At 38.9% G+C, this 27609-nt stretch overlaps 1 protein-coding gene and 1 long non-coding RNA gene across 4 annotated transcripts in view; one reads left to right on the top strand and one right to left on the bottom strand.

The window, feature by feature from the left end:
- The window catches only part of LOC126176875 (uncharacterized), a 68712-nt gene extending 61682 nt beyond the window's left edge, over positions 1 to 7030 (top strand). Inside the window, exons 3-5 of one of the 2 annotated variants that reach the window (XR_007535683.1) lie at positions 953 to 1129; positions 2549 to 2700; positions 6768 to 7030. This is a non-coding gene — a long non-coding RNA (uncharacterized LOC126176875). The remainder of the gene's footprint in view (positions 1 to 952; positions 1130 to 2548; positions 2701 to 6767) is intronic. The other variant, XR_007535684.1, reaches the window with a different exon arrangement.
- The window catches only part of LOC126176873 (transmembrane protein 41A-like), a 58477-nt gene extending 34018 nt beyond the window's left edge, over positions 1 to 24459 (bottom strand). Inside the window, exons 1-4 of one of the 2 annotated variants that reach the window (XM_049924067.1) lie at positions 24238 to 24459; positions 16481 to 16643; positions 6636 to 6797; positions 2537 to 2698 (exon numbers count right to left, since the gene is read on the bottom strand). In XM_049924067.1, coding sequence (XP_049780024.1) covers positions 2537 to 2698; positions 6636 to 6797; positions 16481 to 16609 — 453 coding nt within the window. In that variant the 5' untranslated portion in view covers positions 16610 to 16643; positions 24238 to 24459. Of the gene's footprint in view, positions 1 to 2536; positions 2699 to 6635; positions 6798 to 16480; positions 16644 to 23642; positions 23837 to 24237 lie in introns of those variants that run through there. The other variant, XM_049924066.1, reaches the window with a different exon arrangement.
- Between the last annotated feature and the right edge of the window lie 3150 nt (positions 24460 to 27609).

The raw sequence follows: 27609 nt of genomic DNA, 5'->3' as shown, positions 1-27609 counted from the left end.
TTAAATGCAATAAATGTGCCAGTTTTATGTGCAACGAGTGTTTTAGTGACATTCACAATGCTATGTTGAAGAAGTAAAGTATTCTAAGATCTTTATTCATGAACATTATTGTCAGAAAAAATAAAAAATTGTAAATAATACAGCATTATATGTAGCTAATATAATCAAATAAACGAAATGTTTGAATCATTTTTTGAAAAACGATTTTTTTATACCTATTGTGGTTTTAAATCATGTGAACAACATGTGGCTCATGTGGCTACAGATTATAATTGTGTTAAATTGTTGTTGTTGGGTCACGTGAGCCATATATGGCTCATGCCTGTTATTAGTCCAGATCAGTCAAAAATTGACATTTTATCAAGTAACTTAATTCTACATGTTCAAAAGAAGACATCTGATGTAAAAAATCAATTTGGCTTCAGAAGTAATATTCATGATTTCAATGTGGCATAGCAATGCCTGGTCCAAATTTCATCATGGAAGTCAATGTGTTAAAGAACAACTAAAGAATTTTTAAATCTAGACCTATGAAAATTGGTATTTGACTTCTTGGCCAGAAATAAAAAAGACACATGCTTCAGTGTTTTTGGAAATTCAACCCCTATGGGGATGTTTCATGAAATTTTTCATTAAGAAAGCTTTTTTGAAGCTAAATCTACAAAAATTTGAATTTGGATTTTTGGTTATAAATAAAAAATACATGTTTCACTGTTTTTGGAAATTGAACCCCTACGGGCGTAAAATAAGGGATGAAAGGTTTTATAGAAATATTTCATTATGCAAGCACTTTTGAAGATAAATCTACAAAAATTTGTACCTGGCTTCTTTGTTTTTCATTATGTTTTATGAAAACATTTCATTGTGAAAGCATTTTCAAAGCTACATATATGACAGTTGTAATTTGGCTTGTCAGTTAGAATTAAAAAAAAATGTGTTTCACTGTTTCCAGAAATTAAACCCCTGAGATGATGGAATAGGGCCAGACTGAATCTCAGACTCATCATCACCCAGCCCAAACTGCTAAGGATAGAAACTTGAAATTTGGAGAGGGTGTGGATCTTATACTGTGGGGATTGTTTCAGGAGGGACTGTTCAAAATTCCACTCCTAAGAAGGTGAAATAGGAGGTAAAAGATGTTTTTAAAATATGTCATTACCATGGCAATTTTGAAGCTAGAATTACAAAAAGCGGTATGTGGTTTCTCAGTCAGTAATAAAAAATACATTTTTCAGCATTTCTGGAAATTCAGCCAGTAAGGGGGAAAAACAGAGGATCAATATTTTTCATTGTATTAACAAATTTTTAAAGGTAAATGTATGAAAATTGATATTACACTTTCCAGGTAAATATAAAGAAATATTTATTAGGGAATACCACCACAAGAATACAAAAGCACGATTGACAAAAACCTTGAACTCCAACTACCAGAATCACTTTTTGGTCAGAAGTACATTTGGCAAAGACCATGCTTCTATGACCTTATTTAGTGTGAAAAGTTTAAAGTTGTTGCATTTTGTGAACAACATACAAATAAATAACAATTTGTGAACAATGTACAAATAAATAAATAAATAAAATTCGATTAAAGGAAAACAAAAACAAAATTTGTGCAGACCATACAGTTTACATGAGCGAAGGAGTGGGTGCTAAGCTAGTATCAAACATAAATTTAAGTGTTAAGAAGTATTTTCTAAAGGTATTAGCTTGGAGTGAAGTCTTGCAAGGAAGTGACATTTGGATTATAAACAATTCAAAAAAGAAGAGGTGCCTTTGAAATATGATGCTACAAAAGAATGCTGAAGATTAGGTGGGTAGATTGGATAATTAATGAAGAGGTGCCAAATCAAGTTGAAATTTAACTAAAAGAAGGGATCAGCTGATGGGACATGTCCTGAGGCATCAAGGAATCATCAGATGATGGAGGAAAAAAGAAAGAGAGAGAGAGAGTGAGAGAGAAGAGAGAGAGTATTTGGGAAGCGGTGGGGTAAAAATTGTGGAGGGAGATAAAGACTGGACTACAGTAAAGAAATCAATATTGACGTAGCTACCAGAGTCATGTAAACATGAAGAGACATGCACATGATAAACCAGTCTTGAGGGCTGCATAAAACCAGGCTTTGACGAAGAACATAACAGCAACATTTGTGACATTTCAAGCAAAAACCAAATAAACCAGATTACTTCAATTAATATCACATAAACAGCACTAATATTAACTAAGTAGTGTAGGATATATAAGTATATGCAAATTAAGGTTTCACAACGTTTAAATACACTAAAATTTTTCTCTGATTTATTGTCACATCAATTCCCATAACACTTTGGAAAGCATACACACTATTCTTGTCTTCTGGCAGATAATGGGAGGAGAATTTAAGGCTTCCAAAACAATGTGGATGCAATGAAAACTGACATATGAAATTTACGAAAGTTTTATTGCGACACATAAGCATGTTACACAGTTTGCAAGTGTAGAGTAAAGTTTAAATATTTTTCTGTCCACTTTGATCAGCTATAAACTGCATCATCTTACCTTTTCCTGCAGTTTCTGTACTTGGTCCTTCCAGTAAAGCATCAACAAGTCACCAAGAAAGTATCGGGACATGAGATAGCAACATGATGCTCCTAATGCTGTGAGAACACAACACAATGGAAAGGCTACCAGACTTCCAAACAGAGCTCCAGCTAACACATTCTGTAAGTAGTAATGAGAGAAATGGCTTAAATGCAAAGAAGATAAATTCTGCATGGGGCAATTCAAATAAAAAAAAAGGGACAGATAAATGCCTACCTATCACAAAAAACTGTCAGTAAACATTAGGGAGTAATCAACCATGCAAGAATAAATAACTTTGACTCGCAAGTGTTACTGAAGACCTTGGATTAATTCATGCTTGGTGATTATTGCTGTTTCTACCACAAATTATTAATGTTTTGTTTTACCAGATGAGTTGTGCAGCAATTAATCAATGCAATTTTATTTGGGAAAGGCTATTTAAAGTCACTGTTCAATTCATTTGAACTACTCTCCACTATTTCCTAAATTGCTCCAGTGACGGGTCCTTTAGCAAGCAAAATCTGACTTTTTCCTCAACACCTATCAAGACTGGTCAGAACTTTCATCTTTAATGACTAACATTTGAATTTATACTCGACATTAACAATTTTCTCTTTTTCATCAATACTTTGTTGCTATTCCCAGTCTGCATTTTATATCCCATCTGCTTCTGCCATTGTCACTTCTTTTGCTGTCCAAATAACAAAACTCATACACAACTTTTAGTGACTTATTTCTTAATCAAATTTCCTCAGCACTGCCTGATTTAATTCTACATTCCATTACCCTTGTTTTCACTTTTGATGATGTTCATATTATATTTTCACGACTCTTGTCATTCTATTCAACTGCTCTTCAATGTAGTTTGCCGTCTCTGACAGCATTAGGAAAAATCTATGTTTGTTTCCCCTGTTTCAGTCAATCGTTGTCTAGTGCTTCCTTCGAAACTTTCAACGATGTCTGATTCCTTCAATTTATAAAGTCCCATCTCCTTAATTTCTTACCCATCTACAGTTTCTTCCATTTTAATATGTATTTCATAACCAATAAATTATGGCCAGAGTCCACCTCTGCCCCCTGGAAATGTTTTGCAGTTTAAAATCTGGTTTCAAAATTTTTGTCTTACAATTATATCATCTATCTCAAAATTCATCCACATAACAAAGTGTGTCGCAGAGACACTTTCAGGGCACTTATTTGAGGGTGGAGCAGCCCCAGATTGAATCCGTTTTGTGGATGAAAAACGGGGGCTGGTGTGGTGACTAGCCTAGAGGTGGTTTTCAGAACAGTGTTCACATCCAGCTAAGTAAATACTGGACTGGTTCACACATCCCACCACAGATACGTAATGTGCACACACTTTGAAACCCACTGTCACATTTGATCATGAAATTACACTAGACATAGAAACAAAGTTACACAGAGTCCCCTCTGGAGGAGCTGGCAGTACCTTTAAAATGTCTTGGGAGTGGTGACCTCAATATAATAATGGCCTACATATAGGTATGGTTGGTCTCCATGAAATTGGAGACATATTGTACCAGATCCTGATGGCATTGGTTCGATAAAGGGCAATGGAAAGGAAAGAAGTAAGAAACATATCTAAAATCTTCCAGAATCTCTTAGTCTTTTCCATTTACACAGCCTTCTTACATGATTCTTGAACCATGTTTTAGGAATGACCATGTTTTAGGAATGATTAAACTGCGTTCTGCTCAAAATTCTACCAGAAGGCCACTCTTTTAATCCCTTTCCCCCAGTCCATGTTGTCCTATTATTTTCCTTTACTCCTTTTTCATACAATCAAATTCCAGTCTTCCATCACAAAAAAATGTTTTTTCCTTTAACTATTTGAATAATTTCTTTCAATCTCTTCATCACCTGCAGAGCTAGTAGGCATATACCAGGTGTACCAGTATGAAATGAGTGTTAAGATACAAATATGTCAATAGGGAACATTTGTTGTGAACGTGCCTTAATTTTTTTTTTGTTTGGTAGGTATGACATCTGTCAAAGATATTTAGTATACATCAAGTCATGGAACAAACATCATAATATGTTTTCATCATGTTAACACTGTCGAATTTTGTACCAGAAAGTGATGATTTGCAGAAAGCATTAATTTTTTGTTTTCATTTTTAAAAAAGTGCTGCAGAGTCACGTTGAATGCTTGTCGAGGCATATGGTGATCATGCTCTATCAGAAGCAACATGCAACAGATGGTTTCAACAGTTCAGAAATAATGATTTTGATGTAAGAAATGAAGAACGTGGAGGACCACCAAAAAAGTTCGAAGACGCCAAATTGCAAGCAATATTGGATGAAGATGATATTTTGAGTCAGAAGCGAATGACAGCAATGCTAAATGTTGCACAAAAAACAATTTCCGACCGTTTGAAAGCTATGGGAAAGATCCAAAAGTGTGGAAAATGGGTGCCACATGAATTGAATGAAAGACAGATGGAAAACCGAAAAACTATTTGTCAAATTTTGCTTCAAATACATGAAAGAAAATCAATTTTGCATCGAATTGTTACTGGTGATCAAAAATGGATTTATTTTAAGAATCCTACACAGGAAAAATCATGGGTTAATCCGGGACAACCATCAACATCGACTGCAAAACCAGATCGATTCGGCAAGAAGACAATGCTCTGTGTTTGGTGGAATCAGAAAGGTATGGTGTATAATGAGCTTCTAAAACCTGGTGAAACTGTGAATACTAATCGCTACAGACAACGAAAAATCAATCTGAACTATGCATTGATCGATAAAAGACCAGAATGGGCCAGAAGACATGGCAAAGTAATTTTTTTACACGACAATGCACCTGCACACAAAGCAAAACTGGTTCAGGATACAATCAAAACACTTGGTTGGGAGCAGCTACCCCACCCGCCGTATTCACCAGACTTGGCATGGTGTCAATTGGCATGGTGTCCACAAATTGCCAGAAAGGTGGTCAAAATGTATAGAAAGCAATAGTCAGTACTTTGAATAAAATGTTTTTACTTTTCAATTCAAAATTAGTGCTTCATTTTCACAAAAAAAACACTCATTTCATACCGCTACACCTGGTAAACTTGTACTGCTGTGGTGGGTGTTGGATTTGTATCTGTTTTGTCTAGGACAATGTGTTCACTATGTTGTTCATTGTAGCTTACTCACATTACTTTTTTCTTATTCACTATTAGATCTACTCTTGCATTTCTGCTATTTGATTTTGTGTTGATCACCCTTTACTCACCTGACCAGAGGTCCTATAATTCCCACCACTGCACTCCACTAATTCCCACTACATTGAACATCAATTTATCCATTCTCTTTTTAATTTTTCTAACCTACCTATCTGATTAAGGGATCAAAATTCCACACTCCAACCTGTAGAACACCTGTTTTGTTTCTCCTGATGATGAAATCCTCCTGAGTAGTCTCTATCCAGATATCTGAATGGGAGCAGTATTTTTACTTCTGGAATATTTTATCCAATACATTGCAATCATTATTAAGCCATATAGTAGAGTGACATATCCCCAGGAAATATAATAGCTGTAGCTTCCCTCTGCTTTCAGTTGTTTGCAATAACAAAATAGCAAGGTCCTCCGGAAAATGTTCTCAGGTAAAATTAGCCAGACTGTTACCCCTACGAATACTGAATACCTCCAATGTTGTTTCATGTCCAGTATGAATATCTGTATCACTGAAGCACAAAAGGCATCACACTGCGGGTAGGTCCATGGTTCATGTGGCAGTTGGAGTACATGTGTTAAAAAAAGTTCTAGGGTTAGTCAGCTACAGAACATAACACTTTTGCATTAACATTGTGACACTCAGTTGACTGAACTAACAAGTCACACCCTTTAAAAAAGTTTTAGTTCTTTTCGTAAAATTATAGTGTGCTATAAAATACAAGTGACACAATTTAAATCTTCAAAGAAAACATGTGAAGAAGCTTCCAACTGTCAGTACTTCTAAATATAAACAGAAATTACAAATTATCTAAAAAATGTCTATATATAAAAGCATTAATTCAAGAAACAATAATACTTTAAATTTGTTCACTGTAAGCACTCACCAAAAGAGCTGAACCTGGTATGCTGAATGCTTGTTTGTAGAGATATGCACTGCTAAAGAGGATTATTACATAGAGTAAATGATGTTCTCGATATTGTTCCAGCAAATGTGCTAAATCTTTCATTTGTTGCAGGCTGCTTGGAAACTGCAGTTTGATACTGCCCTGAAAAAGTAAAAGATGGTCTCATATTATGTAAGAAGAAAATATGAGGTTATTTTCTTCTCTTTGTGAAGTAAATGTGAAAGAACCAGTATCATCAGTCTTATTTCCTGGAACTGGAAGCAGTAAATCAGTAGTAATAAACAGACTTAGTGAGAAGACCTGCTGGAAATACATAATTTAAATGCCAAAGCCACTGCAGTTCATATTTTTCCTCATTCATTAGTAATTTGTGACAAAATGTTGAAAGTGGGAAAGGGGGTGGGGTGGGGGGGTGGACGGACATATCTTCTTCAGAATTATAGCTAAACTAATTTTCAATTACAAAGGCTGTACACACCCTAGGAGGAGACACCAGCCTATTATCTGTGCAAGCAGTGAGGTTTGTATGTTTGAAGATAAGGGCCATTCCACCAGTAGCTTTAGATACATGTCCCAGACAAGCATTAGCAGATCAAACAGCCCGTCTCTTTTTATATTGCAGGCTGGATTGTAAAGCTTCTAATGAGCAACCCCAAAAATGACAGCCCACAGCATCAGTCAATCAATCAACAGCTTAAACAGCACTATATCAACATAGCTGTACTCTCTGCAAATCACTTCTCATATGAAGAATTGTTCACAGAAGTAGGTGAGGGACTTACATTATTCTGAAAGCCTGCAGATGAAACTCGTTTCCATGGTGTATCATCACCATTGGGGATGATCCACTCAACTGTCTTCCTGAAATTCTTTGGTGCATGAACTGACAGCTCATGATACTAAAAGTGAAGTTCAATGAAAGTCAACATGCCTTAATTATCAGTGCTTATGCTCCTACTTCAAAGGCAGAAGATAACACCAAAGAAAAATTGTATGTAGACCATGACCTCATTCTCTCACATACAGAAAACAGTTAACAAACTAATTTTCTTAAGAGATTTTAACAAAAGAGTGGGCATGACTCATTTCTGAGGAGGACATATTTGGGAGAAATTAAATTGATTCACCAAATTCTAATGTAAAACTTCTCTTGCCTAATTGGGCAGAACACTATAATAATCCATTAGAAATATCACTATAAAACATCACAGCGAGATCCATAACCCAAGCATTAGTATCTAACACACTATATCACTGTCAGAAAAAGAGAATGAGGCAATGACTAGTGCCAATGACTGCTGGACAGGCTGCTGACTTAACTAATTAGTATAGAACTAAAAGTTAAGAGAAGGCAAAGAGGGCTTTAATTTAAAAAAAAATCTGTTGTTGAAAAGATAAGGAACCCTGAGATTAAACTAATGTTACATAAAAATTCAAGGACAAATATCTCTTGTGAATAACCTCAGAATCCCCTAGAAAACAAGTAAACTTGAAATGCAATTCATTCCACTACTGACAGAAAAAAGAAAATAATACTTGACAAGAATAACAAAAACTTTCAGCACCTTATAGATAAGAAGATGAAAGCTCATTACACAAGATGAAAGCCTCCTAGGAACTCAAAGCAGGTGTGCAAAGGAAAAGAAAAACATTCAAAAATGACCGATGGAAATCCAAAGCTATGAAAATGCTTACACTCTCATCAAGGCTACAAATAATACATACACAGTGTTTCATTATTATATGCTGACCCACAATGAGCAGTTTTCTAGAAACAAATAAATACACAAACAAATATATGACACAGATACTAAATTGCTGATATTTATTTTATGGACATAGGACTATGGTCCAAGGCATAATTCTCTGTCTAATGTTTCATGTTCCAATGCTGGAGACATCACCAAGGGCTTTAACAAACTTAGAGAGCAGGTACAAGCTTGAACAATCTCAGCAAGCCAAACAGTTTACGTGTATCCATGCAACGTTTGGTTCATGACATCATCAGACCGCAGTCTAAGATTGCAGAGATGCACTGATGTATGCTATAGAAACTGTAGTGATGAATAATTGACACTGTTTGTTTTATTTAGCACTACGGCCCACAACTTGTCTAATTTTAATGCTTATTCTTTATTGTTAAAGCTGTGTCACAATATTCTACATCTAAATCTACATCTACATGACTACTCTGCAATTCACATTTAAGTGCTTGGCAGAGGATTCATCGAACCACAATCATACTATCTCTCTACCATTCCACTCCTGAACAGCGCGCGGGAAAAACGAACACCTAAACCTTTTTGTTCGAGCTCTGATTTCTCTTATTTTATTTTGATGATCATTCCTACCTATGTAGGTTGGGCTCAACGAAATATTTTCGCATTCGGAAGAGAAACTTGGGGACTAAAATTTCGTAAATAGATCTCGCTGCGACGAAAAACATCTTTGCTTTAATGACTTCCATCCCAACTCGCATATCATATCTGCCACACTCTCTCCCCTATTACGTGATAATACAAAACAAGCTGCCCTTTTTTGCACCCTTTCGATGTCCTCCGTCAATCCCACCTGGTAAGGGTCCCACACCGCACAGAAATATTCTAACAGAGGACGAACGAGTGTGGTGTAAGCTATTTCTTTAGTGGACTTGTTGCATCTTCTAAGTGTCCTGCCAATGAAATGCAACCTTTGGCTCGCCTTCCCCACAATATTATCTATGTGGTCTTTCCAACTGAAGTTGTTCGTAATTTTAACACCCAGGTACTTAGTTGAATTGACAGCCTTGAGAATTGTACTATTTATCAAGTAATAAAATTCCAATGTATTTCTTTTGGAACTCATGTGGGTCACCTCACACTTTTCGTTATTTAGAGTCAACTGCCACCTGCCACACCATACAGCAGTCTTTCCTAAATCGCTTTGCAACTGAGACTGGTCTTCGGCTGACCTTACTAGACAGTAAATTACAGCATCATCTATGAACAACCTAAGAGAACTGCTCAGATTGTCACCCAGGTCATTTATATAGATCAGGAACAGCAGAGGTCCAGAGGTCCCAGGACACTTCCCTGGGGAACACCTGATATCACTTCAGTTTTACTCGATGATTTGCCATCTATTACCATTGGGACAAGACTGATAGTTTAATGTACCAAGCCATGGAAGCAGATTTTGCAATATCAGTTAATATATGGAAGGAGAAATTCGACAGATTGGGAAAGAAGAGAGTAACTTTCCTACCTTCAGATATGAGTCATGCTGTTATTAATAAGTCTGACACACTTCTGTCTAAGAATGAAACAGAGATGCTTGCCAAAGGAGAAAACGATGTGGTTGCATCATCTAGCACTTGCTAATATTGAAGCTGAAATCCATGTTTTACCTAAACCAGCTGCAGAATAAATATGTATAGTCTCAGCCAGGATCCTGCTTAAGAGCAAATGACCTAGCAATAACTTAATGAAAGGTGAGATGAAGTGTCTCTAAGATTTAAATTCTGATAAAGACAATCAAATTCTTCCAGCAGACAAAGGCAATGCTACAGTGGCAATGAAGAAAGAAGTATACTACAGTAAAATTAGAGACTTGTTAGATCCAGGAAGATAGAGAGAACTTACGGGAGATCCCAAAACTTATGTTCTCAGGATAATGGAAATGCTAACTAATGAAGTTCTCTTCAATTTCTCCTGGTGACAAGAAGGGTTTTATCAAATCAGAAGCATTCCACCAAAATTGCATGGTTTACCAAAAATTCACAAACAGGGCTTTCCACTGAGACCAGCTGTTAGTGCCATTGATTGTCCAACCTATGAGACTGCCAAGCACTTATTCACTCTATTAAAGAGGTGATATCACGGTTGGAAAGTGTCCGCCCCCAGTAGCTGAGTGGTCAGCGCGACAGACTCTCAATCCTAAGGGCCTGGCTTCAATTCCCGGCTGGGTCGGAGATTTTCTTCGCTCAGCGACTGGGTGTTGTGTTGTCCTAATCATCATCATTTCATCCCCATCAATGCGCAAGTCGCCGCAGTGGCGTCAAAACGAAAGACTTGAACGAGGCGAGCGGTCTACCCGACGGGAGGCCCTCGTCACACGCCATTATTATTATACAGTTGGAAAGTACTTTTGCAAAGGATATGGTAGATCTCTTTAAATATTGTCTCACATCTACTTACTTTCAGTGGGACAATAAATTATATGAGCAAACTGGTGTTGTGGCTTTGGGTAATACACTCAGTGAAGTTGTAGCATACTTTCGTATGGAAAAATTTGAAGAAGCAACCCTTTAGATGGTGAAGAAGAAACTCTCATGTTGGTTTCAGCATGTGGATAATACTTTCATTATATGGCCTTATGAAGAAAAATAACCCACTGAATTTCTAAATTTTCTGAATAATATTAATTCTAATATAACGTTCACTATGGAAAAAGAGAAAGGAGATCAAATTCCATTGTGCAGATACTTAGAAAACATGCTGGAACTATGGAGCGCAGTCTACAGAAGGCCCACTCATATGGGTAGACACCTGCACAGAAATTTCAGTCCCCGCCCCATGCAGAATTAAAAGACTCTGTGAACCACAGTGTTTGGAGGACAAGTTCAATCATTTAAAAACTCCCTCCTGAAGAAATGACGAAGATATAAACAGAGCACTACATCCTAAAAGGCCTAGAGCTTCTAATGAAAGAAAACTCACATCAGAAAAGTACTCAGAAAACATGGTATTGACACAATGCTTCAGCCAACAAGAAATATTATGTGAATATTTGAAGACTACAAAAGACCTATGAGCCCTGCTTGCCGCAGCAGGAATATGTCAGATCGCCTGCACTTGTGGCCAAGTGTACATAGGAACTACAAAAATAAACATTAACATCTGCCTCAAGGAACACAAGAGCAAATTATGATGTTCCAATACAATGTAGGAACAAGGATACAACATGGATAACTAAATTTTACTTTTTCCACATTTCAGCACAGCTGTATTCAAAAATTTTTATTTGTGGTGATTAGCACTTATTTATGGTTTGTGAATGGACAATGTAGTCTGAAATTAGTCACCACACATAAAGATTTGTGAATACAACTCTGACAGAAATTGGAAAAAATGAAATAAGAGCAGTTGTTACCTGGACGAGATGGATGAATCAGCTGGAGCAGATCATGCACTATGACCAAGAAACTACCACATTTGTTTCTCTGACACTATGGTTTTACCAAGATCTACTAACTACTAAATTAGGTTGTCCTGAGAGGGCATATAAATTCAAAAGCACAAAAACAGCTTCAACAGAGAAGAAGAAGCATTGAAATTAGACAAGTTGGCAGCCTCAGTTCTAAATAAAACAAACAGCGCCAACTGTTCCTCACTACAAGTTCCATAGCATATATTGGCATGATACCACAATATTTAGCAGTGATCTGATGACATCAAAAACCAATTGTTGCATGGATACATGTAAAAATTTTGGCTTGATAAGCATTTTTTGAGTTTGTAACTGCTTTTTGAGTTTGTTACAGTCTCTAATGATGTCTCCAGCATTGGAAGACGAAACATTAGGCAGCAAATTATGACTTGGACCATGACTTTATGCCCATAAAACAAATATCAGCAATTAATAAAACAGCAGTTGTGAAAGCCTGCATTCTATAGTAGATCCTAAAGGCATTTTTCAGGGAACTCCGTGCTGACTTGAAAAGTGTCATTCAATGGTAAATTGGAAATTATCTGCATTCGGATCAAAACGTGAACCAGATGGTTGACTGAATATAGAATCAAACACATTGAGACATACAGAATTCCAGGATATTAGTTCACGTGACATGCATGACAATAGTGTGGTTTACCTAACTTCTAGGCAATCCATCAATTAGCTTTTTACTTGAAAATACGACTTTGCATTAATGGTGAGGATTTCCACTTACTGCACTACAAAGGCGACCCTTTTTTATACAGCACTCATCAATCTGAAGATAGTTTTGAACACCACTGTGCTTTAGTAGGCATGGTCCCCTTGCTTGCCTTCCTCAGACCTCTGAACTGATTTACCCAGCCTGTTGGGCAACTACTGTTTAACATGGAACCACAGGGAAACTTTGCACTTTCCGCATAAACAAACACTGAATTCATTATTGTATGCTTTTTTTCTAATACACTCCTGGAAATGGAAAAAAGAACACATTGACACCGGTGTGTCAGACCCACCATACTTGCTCCGGACACTGCGAGAGGGCTGTACAAGCAATGATCACACGCACGGCACAGCGGACACACCAGGAACCGCGGTGTTGGCCGTCGAATGGCGCTAGCTGCGCAGCATTTGTGCACCACCGCCGTCAGTGTCAGCCAGTTTGCCGTGGCATACGGAGCTCCATCGCAGTCTTTAACACTGGTAGCATGCCGCGACAGCGTGGACGTGAACCGTATGTGCAGTTGACGGACTTTGAGCGAGGGCGTATAGTGGGCATGCGGGAGGCCGGGTGGACGTACCGCCGAATTGCTCAACACGTGGGGCGTGAGGTCTCCACAGTACATCGATGTTGTCGCCAGTGGTCGGCGGAAGGTGCACGTGCCCGTGGACCTGGGACCGGACCGCAGCGACACACGGATGCACGCCAAGACCGTAGGATCCTACGCAGTGCCGTAGGGGACCGCACCGCCACTTCCCAGCAAATTAGGGACACTGTTGCTCCTGGGGTATCGGCGAGGACCATTCGCAACCGTCTCCATGAAGCTGGGCTACGGTCCCGCACACCGTTAGGCCGTCTTCCGCTCACGCCCCAACATCGTGCAGCCCGCCTCCAGTGGTGTCGCGACAGGCGTGAATGGAGGGACGAATGGAGACGTGTCGTCTTCAGCGATGACAGTCGCTTCTGCCTTGGTGCCAATGATGGTCGTATGCGTGTTTGGCGCCGTGCAGGTGAGCGCCACAATCAGGACTGCATATGACCGAGGCACACAGGGCCAACACCCGGCATCATGGTGTGGGGAGCGATCTCCTACACTGGCTGTACACCACTGGTGATCGTCGAGGGGACACTGAATAGTGCACGGTACATCCAAACCGTCATCGAACCCATCGTTCTACCATTCCTAGACCGGCAAGGGAACTTGCTGTTCCAACAGGGCAATGCACGTCCGCATGTATCCCGTGCCACCCAACGTGCTCTAGAAGGTGTAAGTCAACTACCCTGGCCAGTAAGATCTCCGGATCTGTCCCCCATTGAGCATGTTTGGGACTGGATGAAGCGTCGTCTCACGCGGTCTGCACGTCCAGCACGAACGCTGGTCCAACTGAGGCGCCAGGTGGAAATGGCATGGCAAGCCGTTCCACGGGACTACATCCAGCATCTCTACGATCGTCTCCATGGGAGAATAGCAGCCTGCATTGCTGCGAAAGGTGGATATACACTGTACTAGTGCCGACATTGTGCATGCTCTGTTGCCTGTGTCTATGTGCCTGTGGTTCTGTCAGTGTGATCATGTGATGTATCTGACCCCAGGAATGTGTCAATAAAGTTTCCCCTTCCTGGGACAATGAATTCACGGTGTTCTTATTTCAATTTCCAGGAGTGTATGTAGTGTAAACTTGCTTCATGTCCATGGTTACAAAGTGTTTAATAATTTTAAGATGGGCATCACAGTTTAATGCATGAAGGAGTTCAGCCTCCATGATACTGTACTATTGTGTGGTAATGTACCTCGTGAATGTTTACCAGAATGTCAATTTTTGTTGCATTAGCACAATTAGTTTCCAATTTATAGTTGGATAACACATTTCATATCAGTACCATCTAGGGCATCTAGCTCCCTTGAAAATGACTTTAAACCAGTCACCAGTAAAGGAAGAACTTCGTATACCTCCAACATTAACTTAAGTCTAGAAAGCCATAACTCACACTACAGCACACAGACCAGCAAGTTCAGACAGCATACCAGCAGGGAAACTCATTTGTGTTGAATACTAGGAAGATCATGGCTCAAGATTCTGACCAAAATAAAGTTCTCAGACAAACAAAGTTATGACAGATATGACATAAAGGAGGCAGGCAGGACAACTAAGCATTAATGTCCTGTCAATGATGAGCTGACTGGATATGGAGCACAAGATCAGAATCAGGGGAGACAGGGATAGGAAATTGGCCATATCCTTTTCAAAAGAATGACTTCAGGGAAACCATGGAAAACCTAAATCTATATGCCTGGGCAGGAAAATGAAGCAACATTCTTCCAAATGCAAATCCAGCATCTTAAACACACTCACCTAAATTGGTATGGCATTTACAGGGCAACAACTATAAAAGAAGTGTTAGAAACAGAACACACACCTCAACAGTTCTTTATAGATCTAGTGAAGGCACCTGATACTGCTGATCATAGTACTCTACAGAAAATTCTTATAATCCATGACTACCCAATTAAATATATATCAATCTTGAAAGTACTCTACGACGACACGGCAGCTTCAGTTATCACAAACAATAATTTTGGTTTACCTTTCAAAGTCAAAGTGCTTGAAGGGTGGCTGGGTGATAATGATTGCTTACTTTATCAAATACATCTGAACTATCCTACAGATTATTGAAGATCAGATGAAAAACTAACATAGCAGTTGGATCGGAAACATTTAAACCATCAAAGCTTAACACTAGAACTACAGCAATATCAGTCACAGTCTACAACTAGACTACAGTTTAACACACATTCTCCAGATCTCAGAAATTTAACAGAGTGCAAATTGTAAGCATATGTTTCTACATCACTTATCTAGACATAAAAAACATGAAGGACTTATTTTTCAAATAGTTTGTCACAGAAATCAGCAATAATAAGTAACATCAGCAGGGTTTGAAGGGAGTTGCCTACAGAAGCTCAATATTGTATATTTAACAGTCTGACTGCTGTCATGGGGACCTTCTCTATAGAAACAGAATTGATACCATGTGTTAAAGGTAAGTAATAAAATAACACTGTGTGTCAAGCTATGTGCTAAAATGTATCAGATATTATTTGAAATGCAACATGAAGAAAAAAAAACTGACAGCAATCGAGTTTAGATATGAGAAAGTATCAACTGAAGTTTAAGAGAGCTCACATGGAAAAATAAACTTGGTTGACAAATATTGGCACCTAATAATTATTAAAGGATGATGCAAGAATGAACACTTTATATAAGGCTTCATACACAATTGTATGATGCGCCAAAACATAATACAAGCAGAGTCGCATCCTGAAAGGAGAGAATGATAAAATACATAAAAATATATAATAAACATGATCTAGATTAGTAGTAGCAAATAAGAAGCAATTCAGAATGGAATATCTACATAAAGGAAAAGCCATCATCAACTTGAAGGTTGATTTGAACACCACAGTGCTTTACTAAGCATGGTCCTGTTGGAGATGGTATGCCTTTGTCTTCCTCTCACCTTTGGACTGACTTTCCCAACCAGTGGTATTACAGTTTAACATGGACTCTGAACCACAGCGCAGTTCAATATTTTTTTGATTAACAAACATTGTCAGGGGTGAAAGAAGTGATAAGTGACAGATAAAAATCTTGGGGCAGACTGGGGCTCAAACCCAGGACCTTTGGAACTTTAGTCCGACACTTTACCACTGAGTCCCAAAGAAATATTTATGAAATTTTAAAAAGTCACAGGTAACTAAAAAAATCAATCATACAAGTTGTTTCTTCTATCACAGGTTGCAGTACTGATTAGATTACCTTGTTTTCATTTTCAAGTTTTGGGGCATCATCAATCAAGAAATGCAGCCAAATGATGTTCCTTCTCAAACAGGTTATAGTTCTGATCAGCTTACCTTGTTTCCATTATTGAGTTTTGGGGCAATAGTTGTCAAGAAATACAGCCAGCCTGTTGCTAAAACAGCAACGGGTACAAGAAACCATATTCTTTTAACACTGTTGCTCTCTTTTTTAGTGGAATCCATCTGGTACTCTTGTTACAGAAACCAATTCATCTGTCTGAAAAAAACATGCGCACGAAACAAAGCTTGTATTAGGTTTAATACAACCTGTTTATATTATAAAAGAAGGGTTCTTCTTAGCCCAAAGCTACTTTAAATTTTGAGAAGTAGGCAATATCGGCAAGTACAAAATTACTGTCCAATATCCTTGACGTCAGTTTGTTGTAGACTCTTATACTGTACTCTGAGCTCAAAAACAATGAGGTATCTTGAACAGAATGACCTCTTCCATGCCAACCAGCATCAATTCCAAAACATACTGAAAGCTTTGGATCAAGGCAGTCAGATAGATATATTATTTCTCAGTTTCTGAAAAGCATTTGACTTAGTACAACACCTACACTTCTTGTCAAAAGTCTGATCATATGGGGTATCAAGTGAAATTTGTGACCGGATTGAGGACTTTTTGGTAGGGAGGATGCACCATGTTATCTTGGATGGAGAATCATCGACAGATGCAGAAGTAACTTTGGTGTGCCCGAGGGAAGTGGGTTGGGACCCCTGCTGTCCATGTTGTATATTAATGACCTTGTGGACAATATCAATAGCAATCTCAGATTTTTTGCAGATGTTGAAGTTATCTATAATGAAGTACTGTCTCAAAGTAGCTGCATAAATATTCAGTCAGATAGTGATATAATTTCAAAGAGGCATAAAGATTCGAAACTTGCTTTAAATGTTCAGAAATGTAAAATTGTGCACTTCACAAAATGAAAAAAAAAAATTAGTATCCTATTACTATAATATCAGTGAGTTACAAAAGGAATTGACCACCTCATGCAAATACCTGGGTGTAACACTTTTTAGGGGTATGAAATGGGATGATCAGATATGCTCAGTCACGGGTAAAACAGATAGTAGACTTTTATTTTGTTGATAGAATACTGGGAAAATGCAATCAATCTGCAAAGGAGATTGTTTACAAATCACTCATGCAACCCATTCTAGAATACTGCTCAAGTGTATGGGGCACATACCATATATGACTAGCAGGAGATACTTAATGTATACAGAGAACAACAACATGAATGGTTACAGGTTTATCTGACCCATGGGAGAGTGTAACAACAATGCTGAAGAAATTGAATTGGCAGGCCCTTGAAGATTGATGTAAACTATCCTGAGAAAGTCTACTGTTTCAAGAACTGGCTTTAAATAATGACTCTTGTAATATACTACAACTCCCCAACGTATTGCTCACATAGAGATCATGATGACAAGATTAGAATAATTACAGTAGAGGCATTCAAACAATCATTCTTCTTGCACTCCCTATGTGAATGGATCGAGGAGAAACCCTAATAACTGGCACAGTGGGACATGCCCTCTATGCACTTCACAATGGTTTGGAGAGTACGAAATAGGTGTAAATGTAGTTGTAGAAGGTATGTCATAAGAGAGGAAAAAATGAGACCTTGGCATTTGCATGCCTAACAGAAGTAATGTGTTCCTGCCTTGATTTTGCTTTTCTTCTGAGATATAAAATGGTCCAAGAAGAGGTCATCTGAGATGAAGCAGTTTCTTAAAGTCCACAAGGATGCAGGGAATGTACGGAATGCCTTTACAGAATAAATCTTTGCATTTTCCAAAAGTGATTTTAGAAACTATGATTGCTTAGGATCTGCAATGATCTTATTATGAATAAATACACTCCTGGAAATGGAAAAAAGAACACATTGACACCGGTGTGTCAGACCCACCATACTTGCTCCGGACACTGCGAGAGGGCTGTACAAGCAATGATCACATGCACGGCACAGCGGACACACCAGGAACAGCGGTGGTGGCCGTCGAATGGCGCTAGCTGCGCAGCATTTGTGCACCGCCGCCGTCAGTGTCAGCCAGTTTGCCATGGCATACGGAGCTCCATCGCAGTCTTTAACACTGGTAGCATGCCGCGACAGCATGGACGTGAACCGTATGTGCAGTTGACGGACTTTGAGCGAGGGCGTATAGTGGGCATGTGGGAGGCCGGGTGGACGTACCGCCGAATTGCTCAACACGTGGGGCATGAGGTCTCCACAGTACATCGATGTTGTCGCCAGTGGTCGGCGGAAGGTGCACGTGCCCGTGGACCTGGGACCGGACCGCAGTGACACACGGATGCACGCCAAGACCGTAGGATCCTACGCAGTGCCGTAGGGGACCGCACCGCCACTTCCCAGCAAATTAGGGACACTGTTGCTCCTGGGGTATCGGCGAGGACCATTCGCAACCGTCTCCATGAAGCTGGGCTACGGTCCCGCACACCGTTAGGCCGTCTTCCGCTCACGCCCCAACATCGTGCAGCCCGCCTCCAGTGGTGTCGCGACAGGCGTGAATGGAGGGACGAATGGAGACGTGTTGTCTTCAGCGATGACAGTCGCTTCTGCCTTGGTGCCAATGATGGTCGTATGCGTGTTTGGCGCCGTGCAGATGAGCGCCACAATCAGGACTGCATATGACCGAGGCACACAAGGCCAACACCCGGCATCATGGTGTGGGGAGCGATCTCCTACACTGGCCGTACACCACTGGTAATCGTCGAGGGGACACTGAATAGTGCACGGTACATCCAAACCGTCATCGAACCCATCGTTCTACCATTCCTAGACCAGCAAGGGAACTTGCTGTTCCAACAGGGCAATGCACGTCCGCATGTATCCCGTGCCACCCAACGTGCTCTAGAAGGTGTAAGTCAACTACCCTGGCCAGCAAGATCTCCGGATCTGTCCCCCATTGAGCATGTTTGGGACTGGATGAAGCGTCGTCTCACGCGGTCTGCACGTCCAGCACGAATGCTGGTCCAACTGAGGCACCAGGTGGAAATGGCATAGCAAGCCGTTCCACAGGACTACATCCAGCATCTCTACGATCATCTCCATGGGAGAATAGCAGCCTGCATTGCTGCGAAAGGTGGATATACACTGTACTAGTGCCGACATTGTGCATGCTCTGTTGCCTGTGTCTATGTGCCTGTGGTTCTGTCAGTGTGATCATGTGATGTATCTGACCCCAGGAATGTGTCAATAAAGTTTCCCCTTCCTGGGACAATGAATTCACGGTGTTCTTATTTCAATTTCCAGGAGTGTATATGTAGAAACACAATTTACTTATTTTCTTATTGCGCCCACACATGCTGCTACTTGGTATCTGGTTGTATTCTGAAGCATTATTTGCTGCAGAGCTTCTATTTCTTACATTTGTCATCTGATATACAAGTAGAACATAATAGTTATTGTACTAGTTGTCAGTATATGGACTATTAGTGGCAAATTATCTACGAAGAGTCAGGCGTCACAAAACTAAATAGTTGTGGCCACAGTGTAGTAATCATGAAGGTATGGACAAAGTCAGTGAGTACTCGAGAAAGTTTCAACAGGCATTCAATCATGCATTCACAAACAGGGTTACAACAAAGAAAAGTTTAGATGCTTTTAAAACTAGTGTCTTCCATAGATTGGCACCAAATATATCAAGAACTGGCACCAAATTTGCATTCAGTTGCATGTTTCAGACCATTTATATCATACTTGATGAAAAATTTTCACTGAAACCAAAGAGATATCGAAATACTAAATCAAAATGAATCAAAATGCCTATAGAAAACTGTCAAAGTGAAAAGGTAGTATACCCTCAGACTAACTAAAATAAAATGCTTTGCCGAAATACTAAATGATAAGGACAAAGCTGCTAAAGATACTGGGAAAAGGTCAAAAGGACCTACATAAAGAGAAGTATAAAAACCAAAGGAGGAAAGCAATGCTATACTTATTGAAACAGCTCGTGATTCTCACAAATCAGTGTGGGATCTTGTTAAGGAATGCAAGCTAAAGCCCACATTGTGCTTTAATTCTTTGCAGTTCAGATGAATTTAATGAACATTTTATAAAGATATTGGACTGCAGAGTAGGTGAAATATCTGACGTTAGAAGAGATTCTGCAGCTGCTGTGAAATTTTGAAATAAATGTGGCATGGTCATATGGAAGAATGTTTATCCAAAAGATCTAGTAAAAGTTGTAAAGATTCTCAGGGCATGTCTGAAATCTGTGGAACTGTTAAACCACTGACAAAAGTAAAAAAAATAAATGCAACTATGCTGGGGAATTTCCAGACTTCATAAAAGCAGTCATGGTACCAGTTTGCAAAATAAGATGTGAAGCTACTGCCTCATAACTGTACTAGCAGCACCAGCTAAAGTGAGGGAGTCTATAATGAAAGACCAGCTCTTTTGCATTATTTAGATGGAAATCACCTCTTTTATGATTCACAACATGGCTTTCGGAAGGGCATGTCAACAATAACAGCAGTACTTGACTTAGTTACAAATATAAGTCAGGGTTTTGAAGACAAAGAGTCTATAGCATTGACACTATGTAGCCTTGGTAAAGCATTCAATTGTATGCCATGTAAAGGCCCTGTTCAGAAGGCTAAACTCATATGTTATTGGAGGAACTGTTCTACAAACTCTCGAATCCTACTTGAATAACAGATGACAGACTGCATCAGTGCAAGGAGTGTGATCCTTGCATAATCAGATGAAAAGAAGTTACAACAAGGTGTGCGATAGGGATCCCTAATAGGCTTACGTTGTTCCAGCTTTTTTGTTAATGACATAAGCTTCAATGAGCATACCTTGTAGTTCATGGACAATACAACCTTGTTCTCAAAAGGAGAAAGTGTTGTTCAACAAGCAGAAGTCGTAATTAGCAAGGCAAGAGCCTGGTTTATCACGAACAAAATAAAAATTAATGAATATGTAATGCTGAGACGTGCAATCTCAGTGATACTGGAGCACTGTTAAATGTCTGGGCTTTTTTTGTTACTAATAAGTTAACCTGGCAAGAGCCCACTAAATACATGGATTTCAAATTTCATGTATCCTGCATCTCTTGTGGAAACTAAAAAGTACAATATCAGAACAGTACCTACTAAAAATCTACTAATCAATGCTCCACAGCCACATCAGCTATAGGCTGCTGCTGCAAGCTGTGCAGGCTGCAAAACTGTGCTTTTGTTGCAAAAGAAAGCAATAAATATCATTATCTCAACCATAAAATTATATATTGTAAATCAGTTCTTTACAGATTAGGAGTTCCAGCTGTTTTAGCCAATATAGATTCAGCTGCCCCCTTCACACAAAGATAAATCAGAAAGCCCAAGATGTCGATTAACAAAGACACAAAACAGTTTCCCAATGGTGGCCCCTAAAACTATTTAATGCACTACCTAAAGATTTTCAGTCATCACCAGTGGAGCAATTTACAATTAAAATTTTATATAAATTAAGAGGGCAACCTTTTGTACAGTACTGAAGAATTCTTCTCAGGTAATAGAAGAGTGTCTACCTGAGCTGCAATTCAGTGTCACAACAAGAACAACAGGGACTCCACTATTTAACTACACTATTTTTTATTTTATATTTGTTATTATTGTCAAGTATATTGTAATCTAATTCTTATAAAATCCATTTTCGCGTAATAGTCTCAGTTACAATACTGTATTCATTTAATTGTGTAGGATTATCATAAGTTTGACCAGCCATGGCTGGCAAATGACATAGAATTGGTAACTCAATGGTAACATATTTATCCAGTATTTCAAGAAGAAAGGTCTCTGCATAAACATATACATGAGACTGCTCTTGAAGAAATCTATATGATCACATTTGTGGTGTGTACACTTTTATTCTATCACATTTATGTATTTTACAGAATGTAAATGGTTTAACATCCCATGTGACCTTGTGACATAATCCAATAGTATTTGGTAAGTACAATGGTCTTTATGGTGCTAGCTATGGAAGAATGTTCTAACACTGGCAGACTTCAAAAGAACTTTGTAGTAATATTCTATTATTGATTTACAAGACTAAGCTATAAACTTTGTTTCAGATAAAGCACAGTTTAAAGAGAGTTTGAAAGGCATTTTGGTAGGCAACTCCTTTTATTCTATATGGAATACCATAACAGGGACTGTTCGACCTTCTTAAGTAGAAATATGTGTAGGATGTCAGTTTTGACAGGACTTTGTAACAACTGTCAAGATTAGGTATTTTATGTACGATAATTTTTTTTTAAATTGCATAACACTGTTTCATTCTGACAATGTATTAAACCTGTAAATCTTAGCAGTTCCAGTTCACTGTAATGTAATATCTTGACAGTCTCCTGACAAATGATCTGGGAAGTGAGCATTACATTCAAATGTTCTAGTTTATGCTCTTTGACATGTTCCACACCCTTGAGAATCATCTTATTTTTGGGTTTATGGAATGAAACTGAATCTAATATAATCTAATAAACCAAAGTACCAGTTTCACTGGCATTCAAACGTTCTTGAACTGGTTCATGAGAGCTATGGGTACGTTACGGGATTTTCAATACGATCAGCAGGTGCATATGTTCAGTTGAATAAAAGTTACGACAAATATAAATATGTAACTGGAAAGGTACCCTCTATTACATGCGAACTTAGGGGAAACGCTAGTGACACGGTATTGATCTGTTCGCGAAGTTGAAACACGGTATTACAGATTCCGTTTGTTTGCTACAACTGATCAGTAACTAAGAAGAACTGGGGGGGTGGGGGGTGGGAGGGGGGGGGGGTGAGGGCAGGGCTGGCGTCTTCGTTAAATTACTCATTTCCGAAGTTAGAAGCCTGAAAGCTAAAAAAAATGTGATTGCGAACATCTAATATTAAATATACTCTGAAACTATAAGATAATCTGCACGAGTGGTAACTTTCACCCTCCCAAATACTGGGTAATGCGACAACTGTTAATATTTCATTTGCAGTCCTTGATACCTTTATTATAAAATGCAAAGTTTTTATTGACGTAGGTCGTATCCATCACATAGGATTTTTTTAAGCAGACTTGCTAAGGAACGCGTATGATTAATAATGGCACAAGAGATCTTATTATTTCGCAATACAGAGAAGAATGGAACGATTGCATTAGGGGGCAATGATACGAATCCATCACCACAGATCACATGTAATCTGTTCAATACGCACCGTTGAAGTAATTCTGGTGTTAACCGACCTGTTGAGAAAGTAGTATTCGGTTAGTAAATACGAGTATCATGTAGTTTATTGTCTTGGGTATATTCACTTATTTGCTGTGAAATGTTAGTAATGGGATGCTTTGTAGAAAATGCCTGACAATACATGCTCGCCATCTAAACATTTCGTCATGTGGTTCTCAGCTGTCTTTCCATCTCTACGAACAAAAACAAAAAAATAAATGTGAGACAGGTGAAGTGTGATTCGGTGTCCACGATAAAGAGGTTCATTCGTGATCACTGATCGTGATGTATTCCCTATAAGAATGCTTGGTAATCCGTTATATATATTTTTAATAACAATCATGTTCTTACCGTTCGTATTTTTTTTAAAAAAATACTTATTCATTAAAATCTTCACAATATATAGCCTTTAACAGGGAAGCAAAACAGTATTTGTGTGCTACGTTTTACGTAAGTATAAAACCAGAGGGAAGGATTTATAATTGAATTTTTATGGCGGACGATGCACGATACGTACAGAAGACATAGAATTGTTTTAGTATTTGACACTGTAAGTGAATGTTATTCAAATATGTGATAAATACTGCAGACCTAAAGAGCAGCATGACCGAGACACTAAGAGATTACGTGACAACTGGTTTGTTGTTTATATGACGTTAAATACATTTATCGGAGTTTCAGAAATACATTGTATACAGATAGTTAACATGGTGTGAAATTTTGTCCACGAAGGGTGCTCATTTTACTTGCAGTTATTGTTGTGTATGTTATCACGCAGCCTTTTCTGTGGTCTTGTTATTTTGAATAAAAATGTTGACTCGGTGTGAAATTTTTTTTAATGCACAGTTCTTGTATTCAGTTTCTGTTTCATGAACACTGTTTTGCTGTGAAGAGAATTTCTACAGAATTTATTGTAGCGTAGTCAAGTGTTTCAACCCATAAAATCCTTAGTGGTTCCTGAGAACTTTGAAAAATATATATATGGGATAATTTTTTTCCATTGAATCAGTAGGCTGGTGTCACCTGGAAATGTGCTCTGTTCATTTTCCCACCAGAATTACAGAGAAAAGCAGTATACTAATAGACAGTATTTTTCAAGGTGACGTAAATGGTTGTGCAGTAGTTAGTGGCCTCTCTGACCTGATGCACAAGTACCCATACTTGATAATGAATTTGTAATGAAGTGGTATCATGGAAAAAAGAATAATTAAAGAGCAGTCAACAGACAGTTCCTAGACAGCCTTACAGGAAACCGTATCTGTATAAAGTGATAGATGTCTGTCCCGAATTTAATGTGACAGTGGAAAATCCTGGACCTTGGCCCAACAAGCCACCTTTTGCTATGTCCACCTCCACCTCCCTGATTGTTCTATACACATCAAACCTACAAACCACCACCAACACACCCCTTTACATCTTTACCCATTCCACACTACAAAGCCAATTCTATACATTCCAGCCACCCATGGTTGTCGCATTTGCAGTGACAAGCATTACCTTTCCACATATGCCGAGTGTCTAATTAAGGTGTTCACTCCTTGTTCAGAAAGAGATCTTCTGTGCGTTCTCTCTCCAGTCACTATCAACCCTCACATACCCTGTGATCTCACGTGAAGGAGTGCCTCCCTCATGACTCAGTACCACCCAGAACTGGAGCAATTGAATAACGTTCTTCACTAGAATTTCAACTACCTCTTGTCTAGCCATGAAATGAGAAACCCCACCACTCCTTCCACAGTCGAATTCTGCACACATCCAAACTACACAGTATCCTTTACAATTCATGTCCCACCTCACCTTCCACCACCTTGCCCATGGTTCATATCCCTGTAAAAGACCTAGATCCAGAACCTGTCCTATACATCCTCCAGCTCTGTCACAGACATTTTTTATCCATCAAAGGCAGGACCACCTGTGAAAATACCCATCCAGTATACCAGCTTAGCTGCAATCACAGTTTTGAATTCTACGAGGGCATGTCCACCAATAGTTTAGCTACTTGCATAAATGGCCACCACCTATGCTGCCTGGATGGATGGGCGCTGCCAGTCTGTGGCCCAGCTACTGAGCATATTGCGCTACATGAGATGCTCAACTTCAATAACTTCTTTATAGCCTGTTACTTTTGAGTTATTCCCACTAACACCAGCTTTTCTAAATTGCACAGGTGGGCACTCTTCCTGCAACATATCATTCATTCCCATAATCCCCCTAACCTGTTGCTAGTTACTGCCTTCCACCTACCCATTCCTGTTGGCCTCAATATCCTCTCCAAATTTACCCATAACCTTTTCATACCCTTCTGTTCGAATTCCAATCCTGGCGTTAAACTCACCCATGAGCAGAACACTGTCCTTGTCCTTTACTCTAACAACATCACTGAGTGCCTCATAAAAACTATCCATCTTATCTTGATCTGTCACTTCACAATGTGAATATACTGACAGAATCCTAATTTTCTTGCTAGACACTGTCAAATATATCCACATTAGTCGTTCGTTTACATACCTTATTGCAACTACGCTGGGTTCCATTTCTTTCCTGATGTAAAGCCCTACACCCCATTGTGCTATTCCTGCTTTGACTCCTGACAGGTAGACCTTGTATTCTCCCACTTCCTCTTCTTTCTCACCCCTTACCCGAATGTCACTAACAGCTAAAAAGTCCAGTCCCATCTTACTTGCAGCCTCTGCCAGCTCTACCTTCTTCCCAGAGTAGCCCCCATTGATATTAATAGCTCCCCATCTCATTACCATTTGTCTGCAAAGTTGTATCTTAGGAGTCCCTGGTTTGTCAGTTAGAGGTGGGACTCCGTCACCTCCAAAGGTCCTTCTTCACATTAAAAATAGTCAGTGGGTGAAGCCCTTGATAATTCATTCACTACCTGACTGTCATTTACTTCATCACATAATGTTATGTCTAACCATCATCTAAACCCACTGTCATCATAAGATATGCTTTGAGTTACTATGTCTTTTTCTCTGTCTGTGCCCTTCCCTGCTCTGACTCCAGTCTCACACGTCTTCTTTTCCCCAGTGCACCTGAATAGTCCTTTCCTCTTATCTGCTTCTCTCCTCTTTCACACTTCAGATTGCCCTCCCCCAGATGCTGCACCTAGCAGCCTTCCTGAGATTGGTGCTAACTCAAGTTGAGCTTCAGTGCCGTGAACTGTGTGTGTGTGTGTGTGTGTGTGTGTGTGTGTGTGTGTGTGTGTGTGTGTGTGTGTGTGTGTGTGAGAGAGAGAGAGAGAGAGAGAGAGAGAGAGAGAGAGAGAGAGAGAGAGAGAGAGAGAGAGAGAGTGTGAGTGTTGTGCACATGTGTGTATTTCCAAATCTGGTGAAGCCCTTTATCCAGTGGCTTAGTCCACGTCCACTTTTAAATGTGCCACTTAGCACCTCTTCTATGTGCCTAGTATCAGTCTATACTGATTTAAATTTAATGTATTTATTGATGGGTTTCTGTCAATATTTAACATCTGCTTTGCCAAGAAAACCATAAAGGATGTTACTAATAAGACTTCAAAAAAATCATGGATTAAAAAGCAGTAAAAATATCATTTGCAAGGAAATTGTGAATTATAAAAAGGAAATTATTTGAAATGATTAGGACAAATAGAGAAGCAGGAGTGAATACAAATTACAAGAAATATTGTGTTGTCTTGAAGAAAGTGGTTTTTTAAATCAGAAAATATCCGTGTATTGTCCTAAATTAATAACTGATGTAATAAAATTAAATCTATATGATTAATAGTTAAAAGAAAAATCAGATCAGCCATGGAATGTGGGAATTCTTTTTACTAAAGAAAATAACAAAATAATAAATTATAGCAGTCAGATAGTCAAATATTTAACAATCACTTCCTTGAAGTAACTCAAAGTAGTGACATGGACGTCCAAGAGTCAAGCAGTAGAAGGAAATTTATATTTACTCCATGCTCCCTCAAAACCAAAAATTCT

Source organism: Schistocerca cancellata, chromosome 3 (genome assembly GCF_023864275.1).
Source record: "Schistocerca cancellata isolate TAMUIC-IGC-003103 chromosome 3, iqSchCanc2.1, whole genome shotgun sequence".
In the NCBI taxonomy this organism is placed as follows: domain Eukaryota; kingdom Metazoa; phylum Arthropoda; class Insecta; order Orthoptera; family Acrididae; genus Schistocerca; species Schistocerca cancellata.
The sequence above is the reverse complement of the archived record's forward strand: the minus strand, read 5'-3'. Positions and strand labels throughout refer to the sequence as shown.